The sequence below is a fragment of the Pogona vitticeps genome, chromosome 3 (assembly GCF_051106095.1).
Source record: "Pogona vitticeps strain Pit_001003342236 chromosome 3, PviZW2.1, whole genome shotgun sequence".
NCBI lineage: Eukaryota > Metazoa > Chordata > Lepidosauria > Squamata > Agamidae > Pogona > Pogona vitticeps.
Genome location: NC_135785.1, coordinates 49,811,652 through 49,839,607, shown reverse-complemented (window position 1 = coordinate 49,839,607; position 27,956 = coordinate 49,811,652). Strand labels below are relative to the sequence as shown.

The window sequence follows — 27,956 nt, the reverse complement described above, 5'->3', positions numbered from 1 at the left end:
AAGCCACCCAATCGCCAGCCAGGTAGGCGGAGAAAAGTCGCGAGCGTTCCGCCTCTTTCCACACGACCAATAGCGTCGCTTCTGCTTCCCCGCCACATCTCGCGACATTCGCCTCAGGCGACGCTTCACTCCCGAACTACAACTCCCAGGAGCCTCTCCTCAAGCACCGCCGAAGCCAATCGCCAGGCGGCTTGAGGAGAAAGTATCGCCACAGTGGGCAGGACCATCCGAGACCCAATCAATCTGAAGTGGGGAGGGCTGCTCGGTTGCGGCAGCGGAAGCAACACTCCCGGACTGAACCCCTTTCTCCCTGTCAGCGCAAGAAACGGCTCTGGCGGTTATCCTGCGGGACTCCGCCGCACCCTCGGCTGCAGGTAACTCGGTGGTAGGAAAGCCCTCGTTCCGCGGACCTGGGCTCCACGGAGAGCCCTCCCTCCTGCGAGCCAGGCGACCGCGGGGGCTGTCCCGAGCGAAACCGCTCAGGCTCCTTTGCTGGTTACGGCAAGGAGGGAAGTTCGGGGCGTTCGCAGCACCTTTTTTATTCTGGCTGAACATCCGGGTCCCCGGCCCTGCGCGTCTGTTTCACATAGTGATCGGGGAGGGAAGGGAGGCGGGTCCGTCTACTCCTTGATTAGCCATTGCCTGTTTCCCCATTGGTGGCCAGCGGCCTCTTAGGCAGGCTATCCTATTGGTTGGCTCGTCGAGTTGTATTCTGTCTGCGATTGGCCCGTCGTGAAAGAGGATCCCTCTCAATTTGTTGGTTAGACAGGGGGCTGGCCTTAAGAAGAAGCCTGTGGGCGGAGCTGAGGGCGATTGAGAAGAGTAGTACTGTACCTTTTCCCCGGAGCGGGCGAAAGGGGAGGCGCCGAGGGAGACGCCCCTGCTTGGCGGGTGCCCGTGCTTGCTTGCTGCCTCGTGCTCGTCCTTCGCTTTCCCGTCGAGATTCCACCTCGGAAGCCACCCGATGCCTCGGGAGCAAAATGTTGGCAGCTGCTTTGTGGCTGGGATTGGGTCGGTGCCGCCAGCGGACACACAGACACACAAAACTCTACCTCTGCATCTCCCGGTAACTCCTTTCACCCTTAGAGGAGTTGCGGAGATACGGCCACAGTTAGATTCCTGTATGTAAAGGATCGTCGTGCAGGGAGCTGTTCCTGCAGGGCAGGGTTGCTTGCTCGCAGATTTATCTGGATTTCACGGCTGCGGCTAGTTGTTCGAGCGTTCCCCTGCTGCATAACGATCTCAAGCGAAATGGATTCGGCTGCCGACTGTGTAATAGAAGAGCCGGGAAAAAAATCAAAATTAATCTGCCTTGATTTGAAGTTAGCATCATCACAGTATAAAGTGGTGTTTGAAGATTTTGCCAACAAATGCAGAGAATGCAGGGGAAATAGGCTCAGAGTGGTCGTATAGACCAGATGGGTGGGATAGATAGATATAAATAAATAAATAAATAAATAAATAAATAAATAAATAAATAAATAAATAAATAAATAAATAAATAAATAAATGCTAGGTTGGAAACATGTAAAATAAATGCACCTTTGCATTTGGAACATGTGGCATTGGAACTGTTGGACTGTGGTTCCTGGCAGCCTTATGCATTGAATTCCTTTCTTTGGAGAATGATACATTAAAAAAAAAGGTGGACTCTTCATAATTTTGGAGTGCATGCACTCCACCCCTGGCCAGTGTAATTGCTGTCAGAGTAGCTCAATCGGGCAGTAATATCGTACAAAGGTTAATGTCCTGGGACACACTGGGTTACTTTAATAAGGACCCATACTGGGTTGTGAAGAAGTCTAGTCCAGGACACTGTTGTACTGTACCTCGTCCAACTATGCCAATGCACAATTGCAACTTTATTATTGGTATGGCAGAAGCTATTAGCGCTGCTGTTGAATACTCTGCCCCAGTTCAGCTGTGCTTCATTTATACTGCATATGTAGCTTCTTTAGGAAAAAGGACAGGATAAAGTAGGATTAGTTAAGAAGGGTGGAGTGCTGCTGTCATTGTGCAAGAGAGTCAAAATGCTTAGATTTACCACAAAGTAATTCTTGTTTTAAAAGCATTTGAGTCCTTAACTGATGGGAATATAATGTACTTGTGGAAAGTACGGTATAAAAAACTTGATTATGATTATGTGGAAGCATGTCCTATATGCCCAATAAGATATAAAGCTGTATGATCATGATACAAATATATGCTTGTGCTACAACAGTTAGCCTCAGAAGCTGCTGTGAATTCAGAATGAAGTACGGGGCAGTTTGTGTATCTCTTACACAGATCCAAATACTGTGTCTTCAGTGCATTTTCTCAGTGCTAGAGATCAATTCAGACCGATTTTAGATCTAATAATCCTAAATTTTCTGTTAATCCATCAAGCATACAGTTACTTTCTTCATTTTTGGAGCAAGCAAATTCAATGTATTCTTGAAGGCTTTCACAGCTGGGGTCCAATGGTTAATGTGGGTTTTCCAGTCTGTTTGGCCGAATTCTTAAGGTTTTTCCCCCTAACATTTCACCAGTCTCTATGACCTTCATCTTCAGAGGATAGGAGTCAGAACTCTGTCTGTGCTGTGGTGCAGTTTTGTGGGATAGTTGAGTATTTATAGCTGTGGGATCAGCTTTTGCCCTTTTCAGGAGGTGTTTGATTATGGTGATCAGCATGTTTTTTGTTGTGAGTGTATTGTGATGAGTGGGAGAGATGATCTGTCACTATAATTGATGGATGTCGTTAGATGGTCTTTTGTGTGTAATGATGCCCGGTCCTTGTGGCTGGGTAGAGTTCGTTGACCTTTTGCAGGCTGTATTTTTTCTGCTGTTTGTGGATTTTTCCGGTTGAGTCAGAATCAAAGAACATGAGAGACACTGCAGACTAAAACAACCGGAAAAATTGGCAGCAGCTGAACATGCCCTAAAACAAACTGGACATGAAATTATGTTTCCAAACACGGAAATACTGGACAACACCAGTGATCATTATGTTAGACTGCACAGGGAAGCCATTGAAATCCAACACCAGCAGAGCTTCAACAAAAAAGAAGAAAGTTAAAAACTCAACAAAGCCTGGCTCCCAGCACTGAAAAATACAGCTTGCAAAAGGTCAAGAAACTCTACCCAGCCACAAGTGATCATTGCACACAAAAGACCAGCTAAATCCATCAATCACAGTGACAGATCATCTCCCCCCACTTATCACAATACACCCACACACAAAAAAACATGCTGATCACCTTAATCACCAATCTCCTGAAAAGGACAAAAGCTTATCCCACAATTATAAATACTCAGCTATCCAACAAACTGCACCAGAGCACAGAGTTCTGACTCCTGTCCTCTGAAGGTGCCGGCCACAGAGGCTGGTGAAACGTTAGAAAGAAAAACCTTAAGAAAACGGCCAAATAGCCCGGAAAACCTACAACAACCAAGCAAATTCAGTTGCTCCTTGGAAAGGTTTGGATAAAATTCTGTTTGGCCTCTCTATTTGATTGAAATTGAGTTTGAATAAAAGAATTAAGCATAACAGAATCTGTTCTCTAGAGAAAACTAATCAATGCCCCCCCCCATGAATAGATTTCCCCAGATCTCTGTAGGCTTAACCTCTGAAGAGACACTGCCTTCTTTTGTGTCCTTTCTGAGAAAGAGATTTTATGATGTACAACAGAAAGCCTTTTTCTTTCTATTATGTTCAAAGTAGCCCTCCAGCAGATGAGTATGCTAGAACAGAAAAGTGCTAGAATAGCCAAAGAGGATTATAACCATATCTAAAGTACCAGATTATGACATCCATAATCTCGTATCTTCGTGTGCTGATTATACAGTGTGTTTATTTCAGTCTTAGTACATGATTAAAAGCTTTTATTAGAAATCAGGAGAAAGTACTCGGTCACCAACTGATGTTTCCTGATACTGCTAATGCTTCCATTGAAGATTTTGTTCAGTTTGTGACAAAAATCTTGATACATTTGTGGCTGAAAATCTTCTCTTACAAGGGAATAACTCATTTTGCAGAGTGGATTTATTTCTAAAAATGAATCTGAATGTACTGTATCTTTATCATGTGTCCTGTGTCTTTCACTGAATTTTTTGGATCTAAAGTCTTCTACTCTGTTTTCCCACCATGTCTTCTGTCTTTTTTTTTCTCCCCCTCCCCTCTCTCTCTTTCTCTCCCAACTATGAAAAATCTTAAGGAGAAAAGAGTGGCTTTGAATTACTGGTGTAAAGAGGTTTCTGTTTCAAAATACCCTGAGAAAAATACCATTATATTTTGCTGTAAATGTTTTGCTGATTTGTTTGAGACCTTTTGCTTTGTCACTTTAATGTGACAGCCCATGTTATGTTCTGTTTTATATACTGCTGCATTTAGATATATACTTATTTTAAAGTGGTATTGAAATTTGTTGAGCAATTAGAAAAACGAAAATAATTTGACCAGGATGCCTTATTAACAAGGAGTTTCAAGATTGTGAGCATATGAGTTATTTTTCATTCTGTGTTTACTCTGCAGGTGGAGATGAGTTCTCAGCAGTTTCCCCGTTCTGGAGCACCTCCTACAAGTCTAGGACCAGCACCTCCAGCAATCTCCACCAGTGGCTCTACTGGCTTGATAAACCCAACAACTACAGGTAAGGCAGCTATTGATGTGTAGATATTCTACTAAACCTGCAATCCTAAGCATAGTTATCTGGAATTAAGTTGAAATCAAAACACAATACAGTGGTGCCTCACTTAACGGGTGCCCCGTTTAACGATGAAATAGCATATTGACGAACTTTTTGCAATCGCATTGCGATGTTTTAAATGGGGAAAAATCGCTTTACATTGATCGGTACCCTGTTTCGCTTACCAATCATCGCAAAGCGATGATTTTTTAACAGCTCATCGGTGGTTCCAAAAAATGGGTAAAAAAAATGGCAGCCTGCTGTTTTCTGTGACGGATTCCTTGCTTACCAGGCAGTGAAAATGGCCGCCATATGGAGGATTTTCACTTAAAGGTGAGTCTGAAACCCATAAGAACGCATTGAAGGGGTTTCAATGCATTCCTATGGGCTTTTTAATATTGCATAGCGATGAAATCGCTTTGCAGCGATTTTTGCTGCACCGGTTATCATCGCTATGCGAGGCACCACTGTATTTGAATGCCCTACTCAGTTTTAGCATTTCCTTTCCAAAATGTTATCTCTTTTTCTCTCTTCAGTAGTGAGTGATGAGCCCAACCGAGAATTGGAAGTTGCTCCTCGAGATCACGTGGTTCCTAGTAGCTCTCTGCAATCTCGTGAAGAGAAGCAGGAAACAGTGGTAGTTCGGCCATATCCGCAGGTGCAGATGTTGACTCAACACCATACCGTGCAGTCTGCTGGTGTACCTGTTACAGTGGCAGCTCCACCGGCACATCTGACTCCTGCAGTGCCACTTTCTTTTTCTGAAGGGCTCATGAAGGTAACTAGGACTCACATTCCATACTGGAAATCAAAACAAATTTGTTATATTTGTTTAACACAGTCAACAGTAGTGAAGTTTGATTGTCCCAAGCTTTAGTTTCTAATTGTTTACTTGTTTGGTATAGTTGTATACTTCATGGTGCAGTGGTTAAATTGCAGTACTGCTGTCAAGCCGCTGTTCATGACCTGAGTTTAATCATGTTGAATTAAGTTAGCCAGCTCAAAGTTAACTCAACTTTCCATCCTTCTGAGGTCGGTAAAATGAGTACCCAGCTCACTGGGGGGCAAACTGTTGTTTGCATGATTATGTAGTAAACCACCCACAGAGGGCTTTAATACTATGGGGTGGTTTATAAGTCAAAACAACTAAATACTCTGTAAATGTTCTTTAGTATTATTGCAGCTGTGCCGACTTATGCAGTGGACCTTTTTGCGCAGTCAGAGGTCTCCTTGGAGATAATTCCCCAGCACATAAGATCAACTTTATAGGTAATAACCAGGACTTTGAGTTAGGCCTGGAAATGAACTGGTAGCCAGTACGATGTCGTAAGCAGAGGCATTATATGCTCTCAGTAATTACTAAGAACTGTTTTAAGGAGATTAATAATAGTTCATTTGTTCAGATATTTTGATGGTAATTCCCCACAACCCACAATATTAAAGCTTCCTATGCTAGCTATTCTTTCTGTATAAGAAAGCAATACTGTTTACGAAGGCTCATATCTCCAGTATTCCTTTGTTGAGGATCTATATTCACAGAGAAATGCAAAATATTTCAATTACTTTGGCAGTGGTTTGTAGCTTTTCTACAGAATTAGTTCCTCTTTTTAAGGTAGTAGGATTGTTCCATATTTGTTTTGTTTCTATTTACAATTGTATGTTTATGTCCCTTGCAGCCTCCCCTGAAGCCCACGATACCCAGCCGTCCTATTGCACCAGCACCACCTTCTACTCTGTCTGGTCCATCCAAAGTCCCTGGGCAGGTTACTGTAACAATGGAAAGTAGCATCCCACAAGCATCGGCTATTCCTGTAGCAACAATCAGTGGACAACAGGTTACTATTGTCTTCATTAAAATGAAATGTTCCCTTATTTAGATATGGAAAGAAAAGGGGGGAATCTATGAACCATTTGGTCTTGAAATTTACCCTCAGCTTTTGTTTGTTATTATAGTAAGGGGTATGGTCATGTGTCATCAGGCAAATTCTGACTTATGACAATGCTTCTGGAGTTGTCTAGGTAAAGGGTATTCAAAAGTGATGTGCCATTCCCTTTTTCTGGGAGTATTTTGGGACTGTGCAGCCTGCCCAAGGCCAACACAGGCTGGCTCTCCTCGCAGGAAGCACAGTGGGGAATCAAACTCCCAACGTCTGACTCCACAGTCACATACCTAAATCACTGAGCTGTCCATCCAGCCATACCCTACTAATCAGCATAATTAACCTTCATGTCTGTCTTCACACATGTTCGCTGTAGCCTGTAGTTGTGTACGAAACTTTCCTTCTATAGTATGTCTTGAAAAGCCTAAATCGTGTAATATTTCTTGTCTGCAGGGACATCCCAGCAATGTGCACCATATCATGACAACCAATGTTCAGATGTCAATAATCCGCAGTAGTGCTCCTGGGCCACCGTTACATATTGGAGCTTCTCATTTGCCTCGTGGTACTATATGTAATTATAATTTCTTGGGAGTAATGGACAAATTTCTGGAATATGATCAAATGCTGCTTTCTGCTGTGAATAAATAAAAAAGATTGGAATGGAATGTGGAGTGACTCCTACTTTTATCTGTGATCCTTTGAGAAAGATATAGATTGGCTTACAGTATGGTGCCGTAACCCTAGAAACAGCACTGTGCTTTAAGATACGCTGTAGATTGCACATTTCTTCCAGCCCCTTATCTTATGGACAAATCCATTAGCCTTAACTGATTTATATCAGTACCAATGTCAACTTCAGCTATGGCTAATAACATTCTCTGTTGGCTAGGCTTCGCAGGCTGGTTTCAGTTCCTGTTCAAAGGCTTTGTATTAATGTGGATAATGTCAGCGCCATTGTAACCCTAAACTGCATTTAAAGCTGGCAGGGGGAAATTCATTCTGAAAGGAGAGGCTGTGAAGAGGGGATATACAATTTCACAGTCTACTCTTAATTGTTTTGCTATGGTAGAAGCAATGGGGAGCCGTGCAGCAGCCTTCTTGATGCTATCCTGTGATCTCTTCTTTCAAATAAGTGGCTGGATTTAGTTAGCACTACAAAAAGCTCTGCTTAATTCTTTGATTTGATTCCAGCTAGAAATACAAGTTATAGCCACTCTCACATATTATAAAAGCTAACATTTATTTTTTTAAAATCTTGGTTACAAGCACACCTTGTTCTTTCCTCAGGTGCAGCTGCTGCTGCTGTGATGTCCAGTTCCAAAGTAACAACAGTTCTGAGGCCAGCTTCGCAGTTGCCAAATGCAGCAACAGCTCAACCGGCAGTTCAGCACATCATTCATCAACCTATCCAGGCAAGTGACTGCTATGCCATATTGCAGGTTCAAAGTTCTGTTGGCCCTTTCAGTGGGCCCATTCTGCAAGAGGCACATCTCAAGGTTCAGGAAAAAATAGGAAAAAAGAAAAAGGCCATGTGGTCCTTAAAATAATACTAATGCAAGAGCAGATGATACCTTTATTAGAGTACTAAAAAGAAGCTAGCTTTCAATGATAATCCATCTTCCTCAGGCTAGGCACTAAGATTTTATGGATAGCTCAGAAATATATGCGGAGAGAACGTACATGAGAGTCTCAAATTCATGACAGATGACTTTGCCAGGTCTCATCCTAGTTCAAATGATGGTTGCTGGGAGGAAAATTCCAGCCAAATGCTATCTGGAGTGGAGTTTGAAACCACACAACCCCAAAAGCCATTTGCAGCCAATGTTGGCACACTAATTTGCTATGAATTCTTGGGACTCCTATATATATATCTTCTGAGTTATCTGCAAAAACTTGCTGCACAGTCTGAGGAAGATGGATTACCCTTGAAAGTTAGCTGCTTGTTTGAATTTTTAGTGGTCTAATAAAGATGTCACTTGCTCTTATGTCTCAAGGTGTTATAGAGTGATATTTATCACTAAAATACCAAGTGCCCAGTATCCTGCAATATATAGGTTTTATATATTTATCTAAAATAATTATTAGCCACTGTATTAATAAATATTACACTGCAGCATCTTGAGTTGTATCTGTCCTGCAAGTGGATTCTGTTTCAATCCTGTCCAGTTTTTGTATTTTCCCTTTCATTGAGGAGCCACTCCGAAGCTTCCATGGAGAAATGAACTGCAAAAATGAGTGGCTGTTTCTTGCAGATCAAGATTGTTCAGCATTGTGGACTTAATTTTGGAGATACAACAAGAGCAAACTATAACATAGTTAACCTTGGAGTGAATTTGAGATTAATTTTCCTGATTAAGAGCTTTCTGTTTTATTTAATATCCTCTGTGTTGCCTGTGGTTGATTACTAATTTTTATTTATTGGTACCCTGTTTCCCCAAAAATAGGACCTAACCTGAAAATAAGCCCTAGTATGATTTTTCAGGATGCTCGTAATATAAGCCCTACCCCCAAAATAAGCCCCTATTAAGTGAAACCCCACCCTCCACCATTTTGCAGCAACCAGAAGAAGATGACATGACTGTATTTGAATATATGTAGATTGTTGTACATGAAAAAAATTAAACATCCCCTGAAAATAAGCCCTAATGCTTTTTTGGGAGCAAAAATTAATATAATACCCTGTCTTATTTTTGGGGAAACACGGTATGTAAAATGCTTCCCAGGAATTGTAGGATTTTTTTCTTTGCAAATATGATCCATATATTCTGGCAGTGATAAATGAACAGACATAATGAGAAACCCTTTGTAACAAAGCGGTACAATGTATGATTTAAATTATATCAACTAGTCTTTTTAAATTCAGACAAATAATTTAAGTAAAAAAATGGATTGACAGAAAGCAATTTCAGTCCAAATAATTGTTAGTTACAAAATGATAAACATTTTGGACAGATAGCAGAGAAGTCACTCTTTCTTCCTTACATACAGTCCCGCCCCACTGTGACAACTTCAAGTACCATTCCTCCTGCTGTTGTAGCAACTGTCTCGGCAACAAGGGCTCAGTCACCTGTTATTACTACAACAACAACACATGCTACAGAATCTACGCTCAGGTAACTGCAATGCAATGTGGTCTTGTCTTTGTTGTTGTTTAGTCCTTAAATCGTGTCTGACTCTTCCTGACCATGGATCAGAGCATGCAAGGCCCTCTTGTCCTCCACTGCCTCCCGGAGTTTGGAAAAATTCATGTTGGTAGCTTCGATGACACTGCCCAGCCATTTCATCCTCTTGCCTTCTCCTCTTGCCTTCACACTTTACCAACATCAGAGTCTTTTCCAGGGAGTCTTCTCGTCTTGTCTAGCTGAATATATACTCGCTGAAAATGCATTCCTGTATGTTTTTGTTTGGAATTAAGTCCCATTGTGTTCAGTGGACTTATTTTCTAAGAAGTGTGCTTCAGATTACAGTTTTAAAATATAAAAAGGTATACATAGGTATTGTAATAAGAGTACCATTTTGCACAAGATGTCATGTGTAAGCTTTTTCAGTCCCTCCAAGCAGTGAAGCATTCTCTGTGGCACAACTTGCTGTACATATCAGCTGAGTAATTTTTATATTGTGTTCACCCACCAGGAGAATATCTTCCTTTGCTGCTGTTCTATTAATTAATGTACCACAGAACAAGAAAACCATGCCAAAATATTAAGGTTTAATGTTTCCTTGGTGTTAGGAATTCAGTGATCCTTAAGTACTTCCAGTAAAACGGTTTAGGACCTCGATACTTGGTGGAACGCCTTCTCCCACCAAGATCTACCCGTGTCACTCGTGCGAGCCAGGAGGTGAGGCTGAGGAGCCTAACGCCGAGAGAGGCCCGGAAGGAGAAGACCAGAAATCAGGCCTTCTCGGCGGTGGCTCCTCGCCTCTGGAACAACTTACCTCCTGAGATTCGCGTGGCTCCCTCGCTGGACATTTTTAAGAAACAACTAAAAACATTGATGTATAGGCAGGCTTTCCCAACAGAAAACTCCTGACGATTTTTCTTTTCTTATATCTTTCTTTGATTTCTATCTTAGTCTAGGTGCAATGTTTTAAAATTATATTGTTTCTTTTATTGTAAGCCGCCTAGAGTGGGCTAATATGTCCAGATAGGCGGGATAGAAATAAAATAAATAAATAAATAAATAAAATAAAGTAACCTCTGATTTTCTTTTTCAGTCGGCCAACTTTGTCCATTCAGCAGCACCCACCATCTGCACCTATCAGTATTCAACGTCCTGCACAGCCCCGGGATACAGCAACCAGAATCACTCTCCCTTCCCATCCAGCCATAGGAACACAAAAACAGCAGCTCCACACCATGGCTCAGGTGAATCATTATTTAAAAAATAGAAACTTTTTTTCCATATTGTTTTCTGACTCTTGGCTGTCATACTGCATTTTAAAGTTTGTTTAAATATTGAGTAGTATATCACAGTGGGCTGGTAGCTTTGATTAACTTCATTCCAAATGTGTCTACCACAAAATTGAAGGTCACTAGCATGAACGTGTCACAAACTATTTATTGACATATAACATTTTTTTCTACAGAAAACAATTTTTAGTACTGGTACTCCAGTGGCGGCAGCAACTGTAGCCCCTATTTTAGCAACCAATACCATTCCTTCAGCAACTACATCTGGTAAGTATGTACAGCTCAGCATTTCTTGTAATAGGTAAAGGTAAAGGTTCCCTTTGACATTTAGTCCAGTCATGTCCGACTCTAAGGGGCGGTGCTCATTCCCATTTCCAAGCCAGCGTTTGTCCGAAGACACTTTCTGTGGTCACTTGGCCAGTGTGATTAGATACGGAAGGCTGTTATCTTCCCCCTATTTATCTACTTGCATTTTTACATGATTTCAAACTGCTAGGTTGGCAGGAGCTGGGACAAGCGACGGGAGCTCACTCCGTCGCATGGATTCAATCTTGCAACTGCTGGTCTTCCGACCTTGCAGCACAGAGGCTTCTGCGGTTTAACCCGCAGTGCCACCACGTCCCTATTTCTTGTAATGCCTTTGTCTAAATAGAAATAATCCAATTATGAGGGTCGAAATACCCTCCTTGAACAAGCAAGGAAGTCTTTTGTCTCAAAATTGCTGACTGGTACAATAAACTCCTCACACACTGACCTTATTGTACTACTTCAGAGGTTACCAGTATTATACCAGTTACTGCATGGAGAGGATGGGTAAGCTTGTTGGGAGCCTAGCCTCTTTTGATCAGAAGAGGATGATGCTTTCGTGCTTTGAAGCTTCTCTTTGAGATCTACATTTTCTTGTGGTTTAAAGATAGGTACTGAAAAGTAAATAGTATATGCATCTTTTCCTCTTTCAGGTTCTGTGTCTCACACTCAAGCGCCTACAAGCACCATTGTCACTGTGACTATGCCCTCGCACTCTTCTCATGCGACTGCTGTGACCACTTCAAACATCCCAGTTGGTGAGAGTGCTGGTTTTAAACTATGCTATCATTTGATCTGTCGTTTTTGGGGAGGAAGAGCTGGGGACTGAATGCATGGTGTACACCTTACCATGTTTTTATGTCCTTCAAAACACCTATGTTTCCCACATCCAAATTGCTATGGACTTCACTTTCTGTGGAAGGAAATAATACAGAGGGATTCAGGTTCTTGACCCTTTTTTTGCATAGTCCTTTATTTCTTAGTGAGTAAGCGAATAACTTGGGACATTTGTTCTCCCTGTACAGCAAAAGTGGTCCCTCAGCAAATCACACACACTTCTCCTCGCATCCAGTCCGATTACACTGCAGAAAGGAGTAATCTCATTCCTATATCAGGTCACCGCGCATCTCCAAATCCAGTTGCAATGGAAGCTAGAAATGATAATAGGTAATTGAATTAATTCACTTGAACAAGATGAGTACTTCACAGTCTTCACTACATGATGTTTATGTGTATATATAAGTACAGAAGCATTAATTAAGTAGAATTGTTTGAGTTCCTGTTAATCTGTCTAAAGTAAGTTAGATTTTCCCTATTTCTATTGAGAAACCTTTGTGACTCAGTAATAGTGGGTCTTTTTAGATAAAAGGTAATTGAGACTCAGTACATATTCCCTGTGAGTTACGGGCAGAGGATACATTAAATTATGTTGTTCATATTGTGAGAATTGAGGGAAACTGAATGTAGGAAAAACAGTGTGTGAAATGTTACTTCCTTGTTTTTTATTCTATACATGATTGTGCTCAGAAGGACAGAGTGAAGAGAAAAGGGCTGCATTGCTGCACAAGTGTTAGATATATACATTTGCTCATCTTACTGTGAAGTTTGTCAGTGAAGATATTGTTATTCAGAGTAAATTCTTAATAGAACTAGCCTGTTAAGCAGAACATTTTTATATCATCTTAAGAGAATGGCCACAGTCATACAACACAGCAAGCTAGGGAAGTGCCGGAATGCTGTTTGATTGATTCTACTTTTATGTGGTGCAACATAATTATGTGGAAGTTTGCTCCTGTGTTTTGCTTACGGTGATGTATGAATGTAGGCACCAGTCCTTTTCTGGTTTGTATTGTAAGAGAAAGAAAAAAGAGCACCCACAGTGGATGATGCATTTAAGCAAATCAGAGAGCACTGCTTCCTGAGCAGTGTGCACCACCAAATTGCTTGTAGCTCAGGTCTTGTTGAACAGCAGTTATTATTGTTCCCCACTGTTAGTTTTGCTGGCTAGAACTGCTTGGTGTTGTAGGGCAAAACTCCTAGAGGGCCACAATTGCCCACTCCTGATGTACCTAATAAACCAGAGTTCCCATATATCCCTGGTTTACTTTGTTCATACTGGCCCTGTGTAGTAGTATTAACAGTGTGCAAGCCTAGAAACTTCTTCCACATCACCCCATGTGTTTACACTTGTATTGTTGTAATGTAACAGAAACTGAGGTTGAATTCAGAAATGGCTTTCCAAGGTAAGAAAACTTGGTGGCCCACACAGGAACTACTAAACCAGAATAGTAGTTTGGATTAAAATAAAGCTTAATAATTTTGATATGTGGTTATAAATGTAATACTGTATCTTACACTCAATCAAACTTCATTCCTTTAGACAGTCAGTGCCTGTTCAATTCCAGTACTTCTTACCAACATATCCGCCTTCCTACCCTCTGGCTGCTCACACTTATACACCTATTACCAGCTCTGTGTCCACTATCCGCCAGTATCCAGGTAAGAAAGTGTTTTAATGAAGAAGTATGTATAGAGCTTGTGCTTAAAAATGTTTTCTGAAATAAAGATGTAGCTTCATACTAATGTGGGCAGTTACAACCAAAATGCAATATTTTTAGGAACTTGTATCCAGTCTTCTTCATCATCATCTTTATTACAGATAGGAGTGAAGCAAATAGCTACATTATATTTCACAACTATTTTGGAAAACAGTTTCTCCATTTGTAATTGGAGAATACATAGACTACTATTTATAGCTAGCCAAGTCATCAGAATTCAGATACAGTGGTGCCTCGCATAGCGACGATAATCGGTGCAGTAAAAATCACTGCAAAGCGATTTCGTCACTATGCGATTTAAAAAAGCCCATAGGAATGCATTGAAACCCATTCAATGGATTCCTATGGGCTTCAGACTCACCTTTAAACGAAAATCCTCCATACGGTGGCCATTTTTGCTGGCCGGTAAGTGAGGAATCCGTCCCAGAAAACAGCGGGCAGCCATTTTTTTAACCCGGTGGCCATTTTGGAACCGCCGGTCAGCTGTTAAAAAATCATCGCTTTGCGATGATCGGTAAGCGAAACGGTACCAATCATCGCAAAGCGATTTTTCCCTATTTAAAATATTGCAATGCGATCGCAAAAGCGGTCGCAAAATCTTCATCGGTATGCGATTTCATTGTTAAACGGGGCACCCGTTAAGCAAGGCACCACTGTATGTGTTATTCATATGAAAAATAGTTCACATGCATCATTTCTGTAATCTGAGCAGTCGGAATCGCTTTTTCCTAATCTGCACATCAGACAGAAAAAATAGTGAGGATCCAAGAATGGCTATCTTCACATAAGTTACAAATGAGTTCTGTGTTTGTACATTCCCTTCTCTTGAATGCTGTTTTATTATGCTACCTTGTTAGAAACAGATTTTTTTCTTTTTTTGTTTGCTCAAACTGGTATGTTGTGGCTAATCCAGGCACTCTAAACCAGGACTGCTATTTTGCATTCTAAGTGAACTAAACTCTAGTGGCTTGCCTTAGGCTACCCAGTTTGTAAAGACAGAGGGGAACTTTAAATTAATTCATGTTTTCAATTCCTTTATTACCCTGGTTTGTACAGTTAAATAATAATCATTTGTGAGATGCTTCATCTATTTGGAAAAGCTATTAACAGCTAGGCCCAAGCTGGGAAGTGGGAATATGTTTTGTTTGGGTTGGTCATGTTGGAGTAGGTTCTTTCTCTGTCCACACCCATGGGTATTGTGATAAAGCTACTGTATTTTTCACTCTATAAGACGCACTTTTCCACCCCCAAAAAGTGGGGGGAAAGTGTCTGCATCTTATGGAGCGAATACTGTAAAACAGCACTCCCCAGGGCCCAGCAGGGGGATGGTGGGGGGAGCCTTGGAAGGGTCCAAGAGTGCCTTCCAGGACCCCTCGGGGGCTCCACCCACCCACCAGTGCGGGGCCAGCTAGGGCGAAATCGCAACCTTCCAGGACCCTTCGGAGGCTTTCCAAGCCTCAGAACGGTCCTGGAAGCTGGCGATTTCACCCCCACTGGCCCTGTGGGGGGTGGGGGAGCCTCCAAAGGGTCCTGGAAGGCACTCTCGGACCCTTTGGAGGCTCCCCCCACCCCCAGCGGGCTGAAATTGCCAGAATATTTTTTTCCTGTTTTCTTTGCCTAAAAATGAAGTCCGTCTTATGGAGAAGTGCATCTTATGGAGTGAAAAGTACGGTATTTTAACAATGTGAAATTACCACGGTTACCATAAAAATCTACAACTGGAAGGGCCAATTTGTGAGTCTTATTTAAAACCACAAGTGTACAAGTAAAACAAGTCAATTTTAAATGTAAACTCTCGTCAATATTGTTTGGCAATACAAAGTGATAAACAATCTTTTTTAAATATGGAAATAATTATACTGCTCTAGTTTCAGCTCAGGCCCCCAATTCTGCCATAGCAGCTCAGACAGGAGTTGGAGTAGCCTCCACAGTCCATCTTAATCCGATGCAGCTGATGACAGTGGATGCACCTCATGCCCGTCATATTCAGGGCATTCAGTCTGCACCAATCGGTGCACAGGGTATACAACCAGCACCCATCAGTGCACAAGGAATACAGTCTGCACCCATTGGAACCCAAGGCCTACATCCAGCTGCACCAATTGGCACACAAGGTCTTCAGACTGCACCATTGGCTGCTCAGCAGCCACCAACTGAGACCAAGACATCAGGTATTCATTTGTTCTGTTTACAGTATTTATATACTACTCATGATTCAGTATTTTTAATTAGTTTCTCATAAGAATTAAGTCTGTAGTATAAAACCAGGAAAAGCAAAAAGTAAGGCATTGAGAAGAAACATTTATGTGAAGAATTTGTGAAGTACTAAAACATGTTAATCCTGAAAAGTCCAGGAAAATATAAAAGCATATATTCCTGGAAGAGCCATACTTCAGATACCAGGTGAGCTTCTTTCTTAGAGACTGTCCGCCATTGGGACAACTGGAAAGGCCTTCTCTAATAGAAATCCCCCATACCTCATTGGATGGGGGCGGGGATACCTGGAAAAATCCCAGTCAATAATGTCTGGATTGCACCTTGTATTCCTCTTTGATTTGATTTTTAAAATACTGTGTTTGTAGCTGCAGAAATGAAACACACATACGGTAGTATTCCATTGTCAATAGCATTTGGATTCTTGTTCTTTCTATGTCCAAATTAAACACACAGTAGCCAGCATAAATGTTTAATTATTAAAACTTAGAGCACCCTTTAAGCCAAGGATGGCCAACTGTGCCTTTCCAGTTGTTTTTCACCTATAAGCTTGCATCAGGTCCAGCCAGCATTGCAACTGTGAGAGATTATGAGTATTTGTGGTGCAAGTGTAAAAGGGGGCAATGGTCCCCACTACATTTTATTTTTAATGGAAACAGCTCTTGCTTTATCATGTAGAATTTACAGTAACACCATGTTTTCTTTTGACTTAGTGGTATTGGCAGATGGAGCCACCATTATGGCCAGTCCAATCAGCAATACATTTAACACTGCCCCAGCTTCAACTACAGTGGTACAAACACATAGCCAGAGTTCTAGTTCTAGCACACCAGCACAGGGATCATCCCCTCGCCCAAGCATTCTCCGGAAGAAGCCCACAACAGATGGGTAAGTAAAATTACAGTGGCAAGAATAATAATTAGAATTACAATGGGGAAGAGTTCTGTTTACATCTGAAAGTACTAATTTGCCAGCATTTAGCTTGTCATTCTTGAGAACAACTAATGTTCTATGACTATTCTGTATATTATATTTATAGGTTGGCCGTTAGGAAGAATCTCATACCCCCGCAACCACCTGAGATAGCTGGAACTCGAGTAGAGAGCTCTGTGAGAAGCACATCTGGATCGCCAAGACCAGCCGGGTAAGATGCCATTATGCAGTGATGGATGAAAGATGCAAAGCTATTGGACTTTGAGATTTTCTCACACACACACAAAAAGAGTGAGCAGTGAAGAAACTGTTGGTTGTTCTCATAAGTTGGAAAATAATGTAGCTACTGGGAAGGTAGCTGGTACATATGTACTTCTGGGTAAAAAATATTCACTGCTAGGTCTTTCCTCCTTATACAGTTGGAGGTTACATTTTCTCCAGCCTATCATGATATTTCTGGCTTATACTTTTGACTCCCAAAGTAACTAGTTGTTTCTTACCCCTATTGCAGCATGCTGTACGTGACATAAAAAGCTGACTTGCAACAAAACGTTGCAGTGTAAAATACTTTCCTTTTGGATGTTAGCCAGCCCTGTCACTTTTCAGGATGCTACATTCCATTCCTTTTCAGTTTTCTGCCTGTGTCCACTAAGTATAGTCTTCTTTGAGTGATTTTGTCCCTTGAGGTTTTTCATCCCTTTAATGCCCCCCCCCCATTTCTCTTTTTGTTTCTATATACTCATGGGTTGCCGTGCTCCCATTCTCTCTTGACAATTGTGTCAATTGTGTCTAGTGCACGGACATTGTTGTTTTGGCTATGAAAAGTCTTCAGTGAGGGAATGAACCTGCTGCAAGTGTGGAAAATTAGGATGCGTAATGGGTGCATAATTTTTCACTAAAAGGTCTCTAGAGTGGCAATTAGAAAACCAAATCTGCATTTATAATAAGATGTGGATGAAGTAATGCTTTTTATTGATTCTGTTCGCAGAATTTTTGTACAAGATACTGTTTTTCTTTACTTCCTGTTAAGAAAATAAAGATTAGGACTATGGGACCATAAGAAAATTGCAAACTTTTAAGAAGTGGAAAGCTACCTATCATAAAGAATTCAAACACATTTAGATTTAGCTTTGGAACTGTAAGGCACGGTATCTTTCCATCTTTTGTATGAGATTACCAAGCTTTTGAGGAAAACACACAAATCTGAGTTGGTGTCTGTGTTTTGTGATTTATTTTTATTTCTTTGATTTACATACTGCCCCATTAATGTGGTGCACTATTCAGGAGATCTTGTGGATATTCAGATTCTGGAGACACATCTTCAGTCTCCAAATGTGCTATAATTATATTCATCTTGAGCTTTGTTAGCATCGAAGGGAGAATGTCACCATTGGTCTTTCTGAGGCACTGACCACAGCAGTTCCATAAAGTTACAGTAGTAATCTCTTAAGTAAGGCAATCTTTCTGCTTTTTCGTTTTTTTGTTTTTTATCTAGTGCCAAACCAAAACCAGAAATTCATGTATCAATGGCCACTCCAGTGACAGTGTCTGTGGAAGCAGTATCTATTCAGAGCAATGAGCAGCCTCCTATCTCAGTTCCGACGTCTCAGCAGCCTCCATCTGCCATTCCAACCATCATCACTGCAGCCAGTCCACCTTCACAGCCCACAGCAACCCTATCAACCATTCCAGGAACTGTGCCAGCTCCTCCACTCACTTCAGCCACAACTGTGACTGCTCCTCCCCCTCCCTCAACCATAAGTGGCGTCCTTTCTACAGTATTGGGTCCCGTTGTGCCAGAGATAAAAATAAAAGAAGAAGCAGAGCCTCTGGACATAATACGACCCGTCTCAGGTACTTTCTTGCTTATTAGTCACTCCTTTGTGACTGATACCTCTCTGATATCAGAATTGTTTGCAAAAGTGAGCTTGAGTGTCACCTTGAAAACAGCAGGTAACAATAAATAAGTCGTGTTGTCTGCTTCATGTTTAAGCATCTCTTTTAAATGTTTTGATGTTTCATTCACTTCTGAGATTTACAATCCCGCAATGTGGTCACGGACCACTGAAATACAGAGTTAAAAAAAGAATGCAACAAGAGAATGGTTAGAGTGGCTCTAGGAATATGCTGCTTTTGATGGCGGAAAGAAACAGTATTAAATTTTTGCTCTGTTTTGTAGAAAAGACAATAGTTGTGCACACAAACCCCTCATTCAATGTTTTCCCTTCTGAATGGAGTCTTTTTGTTTACAGGCAGATAGCTACCTTAAATTACTTTTGCTATAGCAGTTTTAGGATCAAAGAATAGCTGTCAGTTTCCTGGTGGTCTAGTATAAAAATATTGAGGTATAATGAGAATAATTGTTTGATCCTCTTCAAGAGAAAACAAAGCTATCAAAGGGCAGGTTGATTGGTTAGTTTGGCTGTGTTTTGTTTTTAGTGGAGGACCAAATTGTTATGGGGGAAATCAAGAGAGAAAGAAATATAGCTGGGAGCTTTAAGGTGCTTCAGAGGGAGGCCCCACAGAAATAGCGTGTTCTAAAGGGCTCCATTTTATATATGCTGTGCACAGGCAGGAGCCGCATGTGGTAACACATAGAGCCTCTACAATTGTACTAGTTGCTAAAGAAAAGTGAAAGATTTAGAGCTATCTTCATATCTATTGACAACCTCTTGACCGTGTCCTCCTTTTCCTTCTCAGCAGTTCCTCCACTGACTACAAATACTAGCTCTCCATCTCTTACGTTGTTGGCCAACAACCTTTCAGTTCCCCCAAGTGACCTGCCACCTGGTGCCTCCCCTAGGAAAAAACCACGGAAACAGCAGCACATCATCTCTACAGAAGAAGGGGATATGATGGAGACCAATAGCACTGATGATGAGAAATCCACTACCAAAAGTTTATTAGTAAAGGCAGAAAAGCGCAAGTCACCTCCAAAAGAATATATAGGTGATTTCTTCTTTTCTGAAATGCAGCCTTTCCTCTGCCCGGCTATCATTCTCACCACTCCATATCCAACCAAATCAAAATGCAGTAAGACTCCCGTACCCACAGGATCAGTATCCATGATTTCAGTTATCTGCAGTATACCGCAGCCCTATATACAACATACAAGGGGGCAGGCCTTGTGGATTTTGTTCCGCGTCCTTGTATCTTGTATGATAGGGTTCACAGTTCCAGACATTCGCAATAGATCATGGAATGGATCCCAGTGGATATGGCGGTTCTACTATATTTTAACAAATTTTATTGCTTCTCAGCCTTTTGGCTGAGATCAGGTGTGTATTGTAATGCCAGCTAAATAATGAAGCCCAGCCAAAATGGTAAATTTATGATTTTCCTGCAGGTATATTCAAAACATTATAAAGCAGATTGATCTGAAAAAGTATTAATGTTGGACCCAATCCTTAGCTGATCCTTGTCAAAGCTGTTACCCTCCAAGTGTATTGGGCTATCATTCCCAGCCACCTTACTCTGCTTCAAAATACGTTGCCCCTGTTCTGATAGGTGCACATTTGTCCTTCCTAGCTCAAATCACAAGCATCAAAAAGATGACTGAATCATTTTCTTCATTCTTTGTTAGATGAAGATGGTGTGAGGTATGTTCCTGTTCGGCCGAGACCACCTATAACATTGCTTCGTCACTATCGCAACCCATGGAAAGCTGCCTATCATCACTTTCAGCGATATAGTGATGTTAGGGTAAAAGGTATGCATTCTATTTTAAAATGTTTAATGAGACTGTGAACTGTTTTATGATATGCTAAAGACACTTAAGTAGTTGTTGTAGGTTTTTTTGTCTGTTTGGCCATGTTCTGGAGGTTTTTCTTCCTGGTTTTGCCAGTCTCCGTGGCCAGCATCTTCAGAGGACAGGAGTTAGAACACAGACAGAGTTCTAACTCCTGTCCTCTGAAGATGCCGGCCACAGATACTGGCAAAACGTTAGGAAGAAAAACCTCCAGAACACGGCTAAACAGCCCAAAAAACCTACAACAACCGTCAGATGCTGGCTGTGAAAGCTTTCAAGAATACACTTAAGTAGCATATAATCTCTGATAAAGGATATGCAACCTGTTGTCTAGAAGCATGTTTACCAGATAAAATGAATGCAAATGGTGTATTGCAGAAGTTGTGACACACCAGTTTTCTGATTCTTCCTGGGGCACAGTGATGCTTAATTTAATAGAAAGAACTTCATAGGCTTTTATGACAAAGTCATTCCTTGGTCCATCCAGAACCAGAATAAATTATCCCAAAAAGTGCATAGATTTTGAATTTTGCCATTATTCTTTTAGCACAAAAAATTCAGTTTTGGCATGCAGTTCCTGATTATAGGATATTACATTTATCAATACAGAGATTCCAAACAAAAAGCATTCCCCCACTGCAGCTACATCACCTGACATTCAAATCACAGAGTTTAACTTTGAAATACAGTATGTATTTTTAAATATCTGACTCTGAGTCCTTGTTCCTGCCTTCCATCAGCATCTGTGGTAAAATCTCAGATGTCCAATGTATGAGTAACCACTGTTGTCCTGAACAGAATATTGGGGAATCCATAAGTTTTCTTTATTTTGTGGTACATTTCAAAGTATTTCCTTCTCATGATTGATTTACCTTCTTTAGAAGAGAAGAAGGCTATGTTACAAGAAATAGCTAATCAGAAAGGTGTGTCTTGCCGTGCACAGGGATGGAAAGTTCATCTTTGTGCTGCACAGTTATTGCAGCTGGTAAGTGGGAAAACATGTTCATTTCTTATGAAATGGGGGAAAATCTTTTGGGACAAACCTTAGCCTAGCAAGTCATTTAAAAATAGTATATACATACATATGTGTAAAAAACTAGTCAATGGATTGTAGTTAAATACCAATTAAGAAATGTCTGCTGTCAAGTTACAGTGAAGTATTTTGGTATCAAGACAATCTGTAGCTTTAGTGTAGATGGAGCCTTTGATTTAGGCATAAGAGCTGATACATTTTATACAGATGCTCAAAACTGGAAAATCCCTCCCTTGATGCACAGATCTGAAGAAGTGTCTGGGATGGTGCCGCTGACCTGAGGAGGCAGCACTGCTCCACATTCCTGGATGCTTCTGTTTCAGGTGGGGGTGAGGTAGGTGCTCTGTATTCTAGCACCAAGCGCCCCAAAACCTTTACATCGCCACAAGAGTAATCAGGAAAAATGAGTTTACACTGCACATTCAGAAGTACAGGAGGTACTATGCATTTGTTAAAAAAAAACCCTTGAAGTTGCAGTGTGGATCAAGGTTTTGATCCAAGTATAAATGATAATAAGAAAAGTAAGAATTCAGTGCGATTTCACTGATCATGAATAAGGATTGCGTATGTCTTTGTTGGAAGGTATTTCTGCTGTTCTGCACTACAGGAAGTGAAGAATAGGAAAAAAGTTTCCCTGTCCAGTAATGGATAAAACAGTTTTGAAGCCTTGTTTCAATAGCTTCATAAAACCATTGTAATGAAGGGATTGTGACCTGAACAAGTAAATTTTACTTTCAGCAGTGAAAAGTAGTTGAAACAGTAAATACACTAGAGAGGAGATGGAAGGTGTTTAGTTTATATAGCTCTTAATATGAAGCAGTGTGAAAATGTGCAGTGTTCTTGCCCAATTCTAATATTTTATAGACTAATCTGGAACATGATGTATATGAAAGACTCACCTCCCTGCAAGAAGGAATTATCCCCAAGAAAAAGGCAGCAACTGATGATGACTTGCATCGGATAAATGAGCTAATACAGGTAAAGGGATTACTGTTCTTTCCTTTTGTGAAATGTTAACTAGTACAACAAGTTATTTTGAAATTAAACTGAACTAACCACATTATATTTACAGATGGGGAAAATGTGTGTCTGCATTTTTAAGCAAGCTTGAGTTAATTGCACTTTCCAGACTAATTCAGAGATCAGAACACACTTGCCCTTGCAAAATTTGGAGAAGGGGCACTGCTATTCTTTGCCAAAGTTGCATTAGGAAAATACTGAAAACTGATGAAGGAATGGAATGGATGGAACGGAACAAGCTTATAGCAAAATGCATGCAAACTAAGATGGATTGACTTGCCTATATCCATTTTAAATACATAAAATAGTAGTATGCACAAAAAAATGAATATGCACATAGCCCTTTGAAAAGATAATCACGGGTGTGTTTAAATGTCACACGAAAACATGAGCAAAACTACACACTTGTGTAAGTTAAAACTTTTTTAAAAAATAAATGGTCAGGTACTCTCAGATTTGTCATTCTGTGCAGCCCTGTGATGGTGGGAATTTGCTCATTCAAAAATAGAAAAGAACCGTAAAATATAGTGAATGTTAATTGTGCCTCCGGGCAGGGGTGAGCAAAAAGGAGCCCAACAGATGCTGCTGGACAGCAGCTTCCACTAATCCTAACCAGCATAGCAACGCTGGAAGTTGCAGTCCAGTAACATCTGGAGGACGGCACCTTCCTCATTTTGGAAGACAAGCCAATTTGATAAACTTCTAAACCAAATTACGACTAGCCACATTTTGTCCAGATCTCAATATGATGTTAAGTTGCAGTTAGTTAAAAACTGAAGAGAAAGCTTCCTGCCATCTTGCAGTCGTATTAGAGGAAGGAGAAGGAATGAAAATGCATAGGCTCCAGGCTTGTTCACTTAATACTGAGTATTTGTTGAGCACTGTGTCTGAGCAAGGTCATTGTCTCCTTTACTGCGTCTTTCAAAGTGCAACATGTTGCTGATAGAATCGTGCTGCGTCGTTATGCAAAAGGCATAACTTTTAGAGGTGAATTGCTGCGAGTTGAAATCTCTGTAGATGTTCCCTTTTGCATAACTGCAGAGCAGGATTTCAGCCAAGGTGTATGAAGTAGAGGATCTAGTTTCTTAGATGGTTATCCAGGGAAGAAGAGGATTGGAGACTTGGGAACATTTGTACGGGTCATCCATTTTTGAAAGATTCTTCATTGTTTGCTTGCAGCTCTTTCACTCATAGACTGTCTGACATTTCACAGATAATTACTCAAAAACTATTTTCATGCCTTTGAAGTGTTCAGCCCTTTTAATAGGAGTGCTGTGTTTATTTCAGGGAAATATGCAGAGATGCAAGCTGGTAATGGATCAAATAAGCGAGGCTCGAGAATCCATGCTAAAGGTTTTGGATCACAAAGAGCGTGTTCTGAAACTTCTCAACAAGAACGGAACTGTCAAGAAAGTATCCAAATTGAAGAGAAAAGAAAAGGTCTAGAGCCAGAGCTGTAAGGACTCTGGAAACAAAAAATGATTTTACAGAACAGTGTTAAGGCTTGTTTATTTGGGGGGGGGGGTTATTTTAGAGAGCTGTATTTGAGTGGGGAGAAAACCCCAAGTTTCAGAGAAGGACAATGGATTAAGACATGGAACCCATAATCCCTAAGGGACTATTACTGACCTTTCAAAGGAACAAAGATTTTTCTCAGGCTTGTCCCTGTTTAAACTCTTTAACAGTCACATTTTGTTTAGCCCTCTTGATGTGCCAGTGCCTAATAATTGGAACCATTGATACAAACATAATAGACAGTCCCCGCCCTTCCGTCTTAATTTTAAATGTAACTTCACAGGTTTGTACAATGGATTCCTGCAACAGACCTCAAGAACCATCTGTCTTGAAACTATCTGTCGTAAGTGTTCAGATTTTTAAGAGATGACACTACTTCCACTTAGCCCTCTCTGTTGAAGCTCCTTATTGCAGTGGCTGGAACAAGCTTCATTAAACCAGTGCCATTGCATTGGCAGTTTTGCTACATTTAGAATCTTAAGTGGTTCTGAAGTCTCTTGCTGTCAGTTTTTTTTTTTAAATACATTTCAAAGTGATTTTTAGTGTTGTGATGTGTGTGTGTGTGCGTGTGTGTGCCCATGTTGGTGCTCCAGGATATTGTTTTCAAAATACTCTTACAGCACAGTACAACTGTAGTTGGTGTGATGCTATTCATTGTGTTGCATACAATTGTGCTATATAACATCCTGAAAACATAAATAAAGGATTTACAGGATTTTGTTTAAGAACAGCTGGTCTGATTTCATGTAAGTATAGATAGATAGCTCAGTAGTTTAGGTATCTGGCTGCAGAGCCAGAGGTTGGGAGTTTGATTCCCTGCTGTGCCTCCTGCAAGTAGAGCCAGCCTGTATGGCCTTGGGCAGGTTGCACAGTCCCATGGCACCCCCAGAAGAAGGGAATGGTAAACTCTTCGGAGTACTTTCTACCTGGAAAGCCCTAAAAAGAGTCACCGTAAGTCAGAAATTATTTAACAGCACCTGATTATTATTAAATATTATAAATAGCAAAGAAAGTCCAAGTAAGATACTGGGTAAAATAACTGCTTTGCCCCAGGATAGTTCAAGAAAATGATGAAGTAATAACAAAGATAATGTTTATGTTGCTTTATCAATGTTATTGATAATTTCTCCAACTTCTCCCATTTCTGTATAAGCAGTGTTACATCCTGTATAACTGCAGTACTAAAACAACCTACAGAAAATATATATATATTGGGTAAACAATATATATATATTGTTTACCCAACCCCACCATCATAAATGGTGATGATGTCATCAGCTGCAGATGTTAAGTTTTAATTCAGTTTAATTCAAATTCTGAGGCTCCCTAGGTGTCTCTTTCAACCCAGGGAAGCCTTTAATATTCAGAAATTGCTGGTGGTGGTCCCACTGCTGGGATCAGGACCAATGGCTGCACTTTTTTGGATACTAAAAGCTTTCCCCTCCTATCCTGAGGCTCTCACTTTTCCCCACATTGAAAGGGATCCCTAAGGAGTTTTGAACATGTGAGGGGGGAGAAAAACTAAGTTAAAGATTAATGTCTGCAGCTGAATACATCATCACCATTTGTGACTCTGCAGCTTCACCAAGGAATTTCAGCCATAATGTTGCAATCAGAATACTTACTTTATTGGACCACAAGCTGGATACCAACTCATCCCCTGATGTTTCTCATGTGCAACTCCTGTTAATTTCAGTTACGACAGAACAGAATATACCAATACAAAGGGAAATGTGTCAGTTTAGATGTTGTTGAATTGTAACTTGCATGATTCCTCAGTCTCCCATTGTTGCACCAGGCTATGTCCTTAACCATTTAAGTAAGGTTCTGTAGGCACCTTTGGACACCTAGATTCTGCCTTCAAATTGTAACTTCTTATGCATCATTTGACTATGCGGACCTTTGTCGGCAAGGTGATGTCTCTGCTTAAGATGCTATTTAGGTTCATCATCACTTTCCTCCCAAGAAGCAGGTTTCTTTTAATTTCGTGACTGCTGTCCCCATCTGCAGTGATCATGGAGCCCAAGAAGGTAAAATCTGTCACTGCCTCCATATCTTCCCCTTCTGTTTGCCAGGAGGTGGTGGGGCCAGTGGCCATGATCTTGGGGTTTTTTTGATGTTGAGCTTCAGACCATTTTTGCACTCTCCTCTTTCACCCTCATTAAGAGGTTCTTTAATTCCTCCTAACTTTCTGGGATTCCTTCAGTCCTGCCTTTCACATGATGTATTCTGCATGTAAGTTAAATAAGCAGGGAGACAATATACAGCCTTCTCATACTCCTTTCCCAATTTTGAACTAATCATTTGTTCCATATCCAGTTCTAATTGTTGGTCCGCATAGTCAAAGCTATGGTTTTTCCAGTAGCGATGTATGGAAATGAGAGCTGGACCATAAAGAAGGCTGACCGCCAAAGAATTGCTGCTTTTGAATTGTGGTGCTGGAGGAGACTCTTCAGAGTCTCCTGGACTGCAAGGAGGACAAATCTATCCATTGTAAAGGAAATCAACCCTGAGTGCTCACTGGAAGGACAGATCTTAAAGCTGACGCTCCAATAATTTGGCCATCTCATGAGAAGAGAAGACTCCCTGGAAAAGACCCTGATGTTGGGAAAGTGTGAAGGCAAGAGGAGAAGGAGATGACAGAGGACGAGATGGTTGGACAGTCATCGAAGCTCCCAACATGAATTTGACTCAACTCCGGGAGGCAGCGGAAGATCAGAGGGCCTGGTGTGCTCTGGTCCATGGGGTCACGAAGAGTTGGGCACGACATAACAACAACATGCACCATTGAAGTTCTGATTTTCAAGAATAGCTGGGAAGAGCAGCCAATGCACAAAAGCCACAGAACACATGGGAAATCTGTCTACATCAGCAGTTGGTAACATCACAGTGAGTTGCTCATATTTAAGTTGAGGAAATAAGCCTGCAGCAGTATCTTCTGCTGCTACTCACTGCCTTAGAAATGTTATCCCAGTATATTAGACTTGAAAAGGAGAATAAACTTATGCAATAAATCATTCTGTGCTGTACCACTACAGATCCCATCTTTTACAGTGATTATATGGGTCTTTAGTGCAGCTTCTGTGGCTCAGTTGCATAGCAACATACAGAATTCAGTTTACAAAATTATTGGGAAGTAACGTGTGAAAGAGTACCAAAAGAAGATGAAGTAATTCCAGAGTTGAGTTTTTTTTTCAGACCAGCTGATGTGATTTGAATTCCAGTGTTGACTTCTTGTTTTTTCAGACCAGCTGATGTGATTTGATGGATTACACTGGTGCAGAATGTTTTAAACAGCTGTAAGATTGATTGTTTCAGGTTTTTGAAGCTGTTTGGCTGTATTCTGGAGGTTTTTCTTCCTAACAGTTCGCCAGTCTTTGTGGCCAGCATCTTCAGAGGACAGGAGTTAGAACTCTGTGTTCTGGGGTTCTAACTCCTGTCCTCTGAAGGTGCCAGCCACAGAGACTGGCAAAACGTTAGGAAGAAAAACCTCCAGAACATGGCCAAACAGCCTGAAAAACTTACAACAACAACTATCGGATCCTGGCTGTGAAAGCCTTAGAGAATACATTGCTGTAAGATTCTTAGCAACATACAGTTATAAAAATGACTGTGCCAACTATATCCTGAATCCTAGATTCTACCCTAGAATCCTCTACAACAGAGGTCCC

The 27,956-nt window shown here is 41.0% G+C and overlaps 1 protein-coding gene across 8 annotated transcripts; it reads left to right on the top strand.

Annotated features, from left to right (window-relative positions):
* The first annotated feature begins 166 nt into the window (after positions 1-166).
* SAP130 (Sin3A associated protein 130) lies at positions 167-25,013 on the top strand. 8 transcript variants are annotated; one of them, XM_020787473.3, is made up of 21 exons: positions 167-374; positions 4,511-4,628; positions 5,201-5,442; positions 6,341-6,499; positions 6,998-7,109; positions 7,835-7,959; positions 9,536-9,660; positions 10,763-10,913; positions 11,135-11,225; positions 11,918-12,022; positions 12,290-12,431; positions 13,645-13,763; positions 15,691-15,993; positions 16,750-16,924; positions 17,076-17,180; positions 18,465-18,823; positions 19,670-19,918; positions 20,553-20,678; positions 21,599-21,702; positions 22,615-22,728; positions 24,058-25,013. In XM_020787473.3, the coding sequence occupies exons 2-21, from the start codon at positions 4,517-4,519 to the stop codon at positions 24,214-24,216; spliced, it is 3,177 nt and encodes a 1,058-aa protein (XP_020643132.3). In that variant the 5' UTR covers positions 167-374; positions 4,511-4,516; the 3' UTR covers positions 24,217-25,013. The 8 variants fall into 8 exon arrangements, 7 of the variants coding, with proteins under 7 accessions (XP_020643132.3, XP_072851858.2, XP_072851857.2 ...); XM_072995757.2 differs by having other exon boundaries at positions 235-374; positions 5,204-5,442; XR_013543063.1 differs by lacking the exon at positions 167-374 and adding an exon at positions 860-1,066 and having other exon boundaries at positions 21,958-22,728; positions 24,058-24,331.
* Positions 25,014-27,956: the final 2,943 nt, after the last annotated feature.